The sequence below is a fragment of the Glycine max genome, chromosome 4, assembly GCF_000004515.6.
Source record: "Glycine max cultivar Williams 82 chromosome 4, Glycine_max_v4.0, whole genome shotgun sequence".
NCBI classification, from domain to species: Eukaryota; Viridiplantae; Streptophyta; class Magnoliopsida; order Fabales; family Fabaceae; genus Glycine; species Glycine max.
Genome location: NC_016091.4, coordinates 40,084,733 through 40,093,449, shown reverse-complemented (window position 1 = coordinate 40,093,449; position 8,717 = coordinate 40,084,733). Strand labels below are relative to the sequence as shown.

Below are 8,717 nucleotides of genomic sequence, written 5' to 3'. Positions count from 1 at the left end.
TATTCGACATTCGACTAAGTCCATAACTTAAGAAGAGTCTAACAAGGTTTTTAATAAGAAAAAATAAAAAAAAAAACTATATCTATCACTTAAAAGGTAACATATAATCTCTAAATCTAGGAGATACACGCTATCATTATCATTCATGGAATGATAAGATAAAGATCATATCTTTATCTTTATCGTTAAGGGAAACAAAGATTTGAATATCCAATTTTCCCTCTATAGAAGGAAGATGATCAAAGGTCAAATATTTATTCTCATTCATAACCCATATACTTATTTATTTGTTCATCTCTACGTTTTTTATTTGAGTGTCAGAATGTCTTTACAGATATCTTCACTCTTGTTTGTGAAGGAGCTCACCAAGGATCACCAAAAAGATGAGAGAAGGTTCTGTCAAATCTGATAAGAACAAAAGTAAACTTAAATAATAATTAATAAATAACTTATTTATAGTTCTCTAAGTGCCCCATACGCGAATTAAAAATTTGAAATCGTTGAATATAAATCCTAAAAGTTTCAAATTAGTTAGATTTTCGTACGATAAAAATTATTGTGTTTCAAACTCAAGCGACTTAATATAAAATCCAGCTACCATATCTGAGGAATGATAGGACTGAATTAACTCCCTAATAGTGATATTATAGCTTGAATAAACTAATTGAGGGTTTGATTATGATGGGTCATCTTCCACCATTAAATTAGACTGCTTCCCAATAGTTTAGTTGATTTGATGCCGTGAGGGACAAACAATATGGTTGTAATAATTGTAGAACTATAGGTCCATTTATATTTTATATTACCTAGTTAAAAGCTCACATAGTTTGCATGCTTGTTACTTCAAAATTAGGATAGGGGACCCCACTGCTGACTCCTGCACTTGGGAACTAATAAAAATAACAAGATACCAAAGAGAATGTAACAATCCAAACCCAATTAAAAAATTGAATTGGAAAGACCAAGGTAGTTTTAGAAAGATCGTTTCTGATTCCTTGCTGCAATAACCAGGGGTTTACAAAAAAAGTTAAAATAACGCCACAGCTTATTCTATTACTTATGTTTTGAATGAAAACATGTTCGATAGAAGTCAAAGAGATTGTAAAGAGTACGTATGATGCACTCAATTGTATTGTATATTTAAATTGAACTTAACTTGTTTTAAAGAAACAATTATATCACAAAATTTAAGGCAAATAATTATTTATAAAGGTTCTATGAACATACATAATGGTTATTGATTACAGTGTTTATGAACAAATAATAGTATTTGTAAAATATAAATTAAAATTGATAAAAACAAAATTGTTAATTTTCAAAAATAAATAATGTGTATTAAGACATGCATATTTTTATTATGACAAAACATGTTTTTATTTCCTTTAAATATGATTAAATTTAATTTTAGTCATTCATTTTTTTTTACATTTCCTCATTTTTATTTAAAAACTCGAATAAATAATACATACAATAGCAATATAAAATTATTTTATATTATTGATTAATAATAAACAAATGTAATAAATTATTAACTTTTATAATAATTATCTTTAAAGTTGTATAATTTCTCATAATTTTGTTTTTGGTATAATAAGGTGGTATCTAGATCAATTAGTCTCATTAATTAATCTTCCTTAATATTAATTGTATGTTTAGATTAATTTTCAATGATACTAAAATCAATTTAAAAATCAAATTGATGTCAAAATAACAAATAATTACTTCAACTTTTTAAATTTTTTACTTTGATTTTGGAGTCTATTTTTTTAATCAGCATTAGAGTTTAAATTGATTTTAGAAAATATCCAACATAGGAACAGATCCAGAAACCTTATAAAGGAACCTGATTTTTTTTCCTTATATAGTTATTTAAAAATTTCTATTCTTACACATAAAATTAAAACTAATTTTTATATTAAATGATGACAACTTTAATTGTTATCATAATAACAACACACAAGTTTTATACAATTTTACCCACAACTAATTTTATACAATTTCACAGTAGTTATTGTTTTAATAATTGTAATAAAACAATCAATACAACTAATTTCACACAATTTTATACTAATTAACATTAATTATTATTATAATTACTATTTTTACACATAAAATTGAAATTAATTTTTATATTAAATGATAACAACACACAATTAGTTTTATACAATTTTAATTATCGTTTTAATAATTGTAATAAAACAATAAAGATAACTAATTTCACACAACTTTATACTAATTGACATTTCATTATAATAGCATACAAAATTAATTTTATATAATTTTATACCAGTTAACTTAAAAATATGTGACTAGATAGCTAAGAAATATCATCCCACAATCTTCCTAAAGGAAAGTCCCACCAAAGAAGATTGAATCTAGCAAAAATAATTAATCTCTCAATTAATGAAGGTTTGAATTTCTGCACGAAGAAATATTCGATCATGCTTGAAATAAGATTGTTTTTTTTGAAGGAGAAGACTCTAAAAAAAATCACTCATATGAAACAACATTTGATTAATAATTTATCATTAATTAACTATATAAAAAATTTCATACTCATATCACAGGACCTAGTATTAAACTAAACAACTTGTAAAACCCAAAAACATGAATGAGAAACAGACGGAGAAGAGAGAGAAATAGAGAGAAAGGGAGACAAGTTATGGTAACAACTTTAATATCCATTTTGATGTAATGTAAATTTCATGTTGTTGTTTTGTGGGTTTTCATTTTGGGGGTCTTTCCTCTTTGTTTCTCTCTCTCTCTGAGAAAGCAAAATCTTCATTGAGAGAATGGCCCAGCACTGCGGATCCAAATCCCCATTCTTTTCTGCTTTTCTAAGGCATCTCACAAAGCAAAATATCACTTTTTGATTCCCGAGCTCTTCTGGGTCTCTCTCTCTCTCTCTCTCTCTCTCTCTCTCTCTCTCTCTTCTCTTCAACTTTCATTCATCAATGCCTTTCTTCTCCTTCTTCTTCTGCAAACAATGACTCATCCGGTGAGTGAGTGAGTGAGTAACTTCATTTTTTTGTTTCTGTTCAATGATGTTATGTTTCTCCACAACATTTTCGTAATTCAATTATTTTTTGTTTTAATTTTTCCTCTCTGTACTACTTTTTACTGGCTTCTTCCTCTTCTCTTCCAAGTGGGGTGGTTGATTTTGACTGGTTTTTCTGATTCTTTTCATAATGAGCTGCGTATTTCAGTGATTGATGTAATTGGCTTTATTTGTGTACACTTTCTTCTACGTCTTTGTGTTTTTATGAATGAGATACTCTTGAGTATTCTTCCTGTTACTTTTTTGGTTCATCAAATGATTTTGATGGACCTTCTGTCAGTTTTGAGAATAAATACTAGTTTATTTTGTTTCCTTGGCTTGATTATCTGATAGATGGATTTGATACCCTTGTCTTGAGCATCTGATTCTGATTGCAAAAGATGATTTGCTTGTGAGATTTGTCTCACAGAATTTTCTGATTGACTTGATTCCATAACATTTGGCCCAAACTCTATCTTATTCAGAAAAATCTTTTGATCAACCTTGGTGCTTTTCTGCTTTTCCTTCAGTTTATGCTGTGCCCTGTGCTTATCATTGATAGGTTCATTGTACACTGCTCTTCTTTCCTGGTTTAATGATACTTGTGAGTGTTAGTTTTGATGTTTCTTAATTTCTGGTTAGGAAGTATTTACACCCTTTTGTAGATTGTCTTTTAATTTTATTGAAATGAAAACTTTTGATATATATCATAGCTAAAAAGTAGAAATCCCCTTTTTGAGAAAGCCACTTGTTATCATAATTTTGGTTATTTGCTTCTGGGGTTTGTGTTTATCAACTTCAATTTGCAATGCTTCTGCAAGATAGTTTGGTATTCGTTTCCGTTATCCATATAGAAAATGCTCCAATTTTTAGTTTAACTGAAATCAATTTTTTCTTAAAAAATTTAAATGTTTCCTTTTGAAGGCAATGATGAATGGAATTTAATTTCTGCCCTCCTGCATAGCATTACATGTGTTGATCGTTTCTCTTTGTGAAGGCGGTTATAGACTCTTGTCTTCTCGTCACCTGTTTGTCGTGTAGCCTATATATTTTCATTTTTGGGGTGATGGAGAGGATTGTTTGGGGGCAAATTATTGTCTGAGAATATATACTGATTGATGAGGTTGACTTTTATCATTGATTACGTCCAGTAATCTGTCATCTGTAGATTTATGCAAAATACATACTATGCTAGATTAAATATGTCCAATGTAGGTTCCTTATGAGTGCTGAACTTTCGATATTAAATTGCAAAATAGTGTAGAACATGGATGATTGAAGTTGGCATGTTGCAGTTCTTTTTCTTGCTTTTTATTTTCTTGTTGTGCAGATGGACTCACATTTCTTTGGAGTACTTTATTGCTATGAGGTCATATGGAAATGTCATGATCTAGAATTATTCCATGTTTGAATTTTTTTCAGTTAATCTAGCTGTAGAGTGAAATTCCCTTGTAGGTCGTATGATCAGTTTACAAAACAGTCCAATTGAATCTAGTTATTCTATATTTGGGTGCATACTTGGAGCAATCACTTTACTTGTTAACCTACAATCTTGTATTCTCAGTAAATAAAAACCTATGAAAGCCAAAGTAAAGCAGGTGTCCCATCTTTTTGGGCTTAAATTGTATTTTGTTGTTTTAAAATTATTTATCAAATAATTCTTTTAAATAATTATTTATCAAATAATCAATTTTTTTTAATTGCAGGTTTTCATTCCCTTAGAAATGAGGATACTTTATTATATCTTGTTTAATTGAAACCTGTGCATTATCATCTATGGCATTATTGGGCACGAGTGCAAACAGACAATGCAATGTCTATTTCCCAGGATATCATTGCCCGAGGGATTTTGTCTTTGGCACTGAAGGCAGCCCATGGACCTCATCTAATGGTAACAGTGAACGTGAGAATGACTGTTACCGACTTGGTTCCTTGCCATTGTCATCACCTTGTCATATTTCAGGACACAACAAGGAACTTCTGAAACAAACAATACTCAAGCATGAAGCGATATTTAGGGACCAAGTATGTTAGCTTGATGGTTTCATTTGTGTTTATTGTCTGACTCATTTCTGCAGATGGCTGCCAAGAAGAATTTCTTTTTATGTTTTATTAGGAATGTAATTAATGGTGTAAAGAAAACATCTTCATGTGAAAGTATAATCCATTGTCTACACAAAGTAATAATTTTCTTGAACTTTCCTATTTCAGTCATCATCGGACACGAGATTAAACATTTATCAACTGCTGGTTCCTGAAATCATGTAGTTGTGTAATTCTATTCAATGATGCGTTTTGAAATGGCAGTGAGGAGTTTTTCATGTATCTGTTAGGGTCAGAAGTAGGTTCTATAAGAAGAAATGTTAATCATATCTGTTTATTTATTGATTTAAAAGTGAGGAGCAAAATAGGAATCTTATTTAGAAAAACAAAGTTGATTCTGAAATTTTTGTCAAATTCATCCAAAATAAAAAAGTGCTTGTGGAAGTTTGTTGTTTGTGGCACAATTATTGTTCTCCTATTTTCTTGAATATTCATAAAGATTTTAACTGTATTTTTTAATGACTTTGAACTATGCATTGTTGTTCAGATTCAAGAGCTTCACCGCATTTACCAGAAACAAAGGGAGTTAATGGATGAAATTAAAAGGATTGAGTTCCATAAACACAGTTTAAGGATGGAGATATCATCTTCAAGTTCCTCTTTGTATTACTCACAAAACATGCCTTGGTTGACTAGTCAATCATCTGTTTTAAATCCTGAACGCATCCAGTTACCATTGGCTTCTATGCAAGAAAAGAGCAGGGAATTATCTCCTACTCCTCTTCCTGCTCCAACTGCGATCAAAGAATCTTTAGATCCTAAACTGTCAGGGTTGACTTACAGAAAAGTTGGTAAGAAAATACTGGATCTTCAACTTCCAGCTGATGAGTACATTGACAGTGAAGGTGATTCTTGTGAGAATGAAAGGGTTATCAAACAGCCCCCACTGTCAACTTATACTGTTGAGAAACCATATAGAATCAATTCTAATAATGGTTTTGCCGACTTAAATTTACCATGTAAGCTTCAAAAAGAGACAGGTGTGAAGTCTGATGATTTTGGGGCCTCAATCCCTCACAGAAACCATACATTTCATGATATGCCCGGGAGAATGACACCAGGCTCTCATAATTTTCCCAATGATGTCATCCTGAATTTGAAAAGAAAACAGGATCATGAAGCTTACCCAGATCTCCCACTATCAAATCACGGGCAGAAACATGGATGGCTGCCCTCGGGCACTTGTGCTGGTGAGAGCTTGTCTCCAAAGTTGCATTGTAGTTATTATAATACATGTCTTGTACTAGCATACCTTTTCTAATATAGGGAACTCTTCATTTTCCAGGGCACAATGGCAGTGACTTGGGTTTTCTTGCTAAATTTAATGATATGGAAAGCCAATCTGTTTCAATTGATTCTGTAAGTAAGAAGCTGAAACAAGTTAAGTATTGTCCATGTTTTCATTCAATACATCAAATTGTCCCAAGATCTAGAACCGAGAGCCCTGCAGGAACTCATGATCCTACTAGTGGTGGCTGGCTTCGACCAAGCTTTGCTTCATGCACATGTGCTCCTCATAAGCTTGTTTCTGATTCTGATATGAAAAATTCTGGTATTTCACCATCAGTGTTATGGAAAAGTACCACATCTGACCCTAATTTAGATCTTCAACACTATCTTCTTAACCAAAGTTTTTGCAGCAGGTCCAACATATTGGATCTACCATCAATTAGTACTGGTGATCTAAACAGCATTGACAACTTTGGTTCATCATCAGCTGACCATGAGCTTAGGAAGTATGTTAAGGATTTGGTATATGTGGGGACTCACAAGAGCATAAACCTGAATATTATGCCTGCTGGTTGTTCGGATAAAACAGCTGCAGCATTTCAAAGTGATCAGATTACAGGTGAAGAAGATAAATGTCAGGATTCACGATTGTCTTGGCTGAAAGCAAAGCCTGTAGCTAAAGGAAAGCCCAATGAAGAAAGTCAACTCTCAACCCAAGTTGACTCCTTCCTTTTGAATCCTTATAAATCTGGTTGTATACATTCTGATTTGATGTTCAATAAGGTTGAGAAAAGTGACTCGTGTACAGAAAAGACTCTGGCATTTGACCTTAATGGAAAGCCTCAGACATCCAAAGTCTTCCAGAGCCTGTCCAAGAATCATTGGATTGAAGAAATTAAGAAGATATCCAATATAAATTCAGCTTGTGATAGTGATCCTGATATGGGGGAACAGGCACCTGCTAGTGAACGTTTCACGAAGAATGAGAAGAAACACAAGCATTTGGAAGGTATTTTTGACCTAAATTCAGGCATGAACGAGGATGAGAATATGCCAATTGATATTGATTTACAAGCACCTGCAAGTCCAGAAAACAAGGAATGTTCTCCACCCAGAGGAGAATCTGATGAAAACCAGCTTGAGATGCCCTTGCAAATGGAAGGGCAGGAGCAGGAGGATCTGGAAGCACGAGAAAAGCAAACCAAAATTGCAGCTGAGGCTTTGGTTTCCATATCAGAAACTGTGGCCTATAATGGCCTCCAAATGACAACTTGTCCATCATCTGAATCTTCTGTAAGTAGTTCTCTCTACTGGTTTTCTGAAATTGTTTCTACAATAGTGGATCATTCAGAGTGTGAGGTTAAGGAGGATTTCAGTTGTACCATTAAGGATCTTGAGGACTTTCTGCCTGCTGACTTTGATTACTTTGAGTTCATGTCCTTAAATTTGACCGACACAAAGGACCTAGATTATGGCTGCTATAAGAGTTGTGGCCAAAATGAGCAAGAAGTTGAATCTAGTTCACCAATTCAACCAAGAAATTGCCGAACAAACAGGAAGCGGCGTGGGAACGACTTTCAAAGTGAAATTCTCCCGAGCCTTGCTTCTCTGTCGCGGTACGAGGTAACTGAAGATCTTCAAACAATCGGAGGTCTCTTGGAAGCTGCCAGAAGAACTCATTCAGCAACAGGTTGCCTAAGAAGTGCATGCAAAAATGCATTGGCTAAGGGGAAGAAAAGGTCTTGTGCTTCTGTCTCTAATAACATCACAGACTTGCTGTTGAACTTGAAGGAAGTAAATATTGATACTGAAATTGCCATTGAGAAAATGGGATTCATAAGTTGGGGGAAGATTTGTAGAAAGCCAAGGGGGAAGAGAGTTGCTACCAGTAAACCCCACTTAATTTTTAGCAAAGTACATAACTAATTCTAAAGTTAAAGTTCATGGACTTTTGGATAAGGTTTTTTTATGAACTATAGGATCGTCTTGTATATGTCGTCATAGACAATTCATAGTATATGAGAGTATGTTAGAGGAATAGAAAAGGAACCCTTACTTATGTCCAATTTACTTATTGGAATCAAAACCCATTCTCTCCTTACAGGAGATGCAATGACTTTTAATTATCTCTTTGGTTTGTTGCATTTTGGATCTATTGCCTCCTTAAAGCCATACAAATATGAAACGAGCAATGCCATATTTAGACTTATAAAAGTAGAATATTATTGTTTAATGACTTCAATATGAAAATGTTGAGTGATTTTTCTACATAAATGTATTTTGTTTTTTTTTCTCTCATGGTACTGATAAGAAGTAGTTCTTGCTAGCAGCAGTGATTTATCTTCGT

At 32.7% G+C, this 8,717-nt stretch overlaps 1 protein-coding gene across 5 annotated transcripts; it reads left to right on the top strand.

Annotated features, from left to right (window-relative positions):
- Positions 1–2,619: 2,619 nt before the first annotated feature.
- Positions 2,620–8,493, top strand: LOC102662706 (uncharacterized). 5 transcript variants are annotated; one of them, XM_006578497.4, is made up of 4 exons: positions 2,620–2,665; positions 4,744–5,062; positions 5,628–6,330; positions 6,426–8,493. In XM_006578497.4, the coding sequence occupies exons 2-4, from the start codon at positions 4,814–4,816 to the stop codon at positions 8,294–8,296; spliced, it is 2,823 nt and encodes a 940-aa protein (XP_006578560.1). In that variant the 5' UTR covers positions 2,620–2,665; positions 4,744–4,813; the 3' UTR covers positions 8,297–8,493. The 5 variants fall into 5 exon arrangements, with proteins under 5 accessions (XP_006578560.1, XP_006578559.1, XP_006578558.1 ...); XM_006578496.4 differs by lacking the exon at positions 2,620–2,665 and adding an exon at positions 2,688–2,890; XM_006578495.4 differs by lacking the exon at positions 2,620–2,665 and adding an exon at positions 2,688–2,998.
- The last annotated feature ends 224 nt before the right edge of the window (positions 8,494–8,717 follow it).

What these genes read in the sequence shown, in the direction of transcription:
- LOC102662706 (XM_006578497.4), top strand. Translation starts at nt 4,814, where the DNA reads ATGGCATTATTGGGCACGAGTGCAAACAGACAATGCAATGTCTATTTC. An exon ending in AAGCGATATTTAGGGACCAA is followed by an intron (nt 5,063 to 5,627) that starts GTATGTTAGCTT and finishes ATTGTTGTTCAG; the next exon opens with ATTCAAGAGCTTCACCGCAT. An exon ending in GCCCTCGGGCACTTGTGCTG is followed by an intron (nt 6,331 to 6,425) that starts GTGAGAGCTTGT and finishes TTCATTTTCCAG; the next exon opens with GGCACAATGGCAGTGACTTG.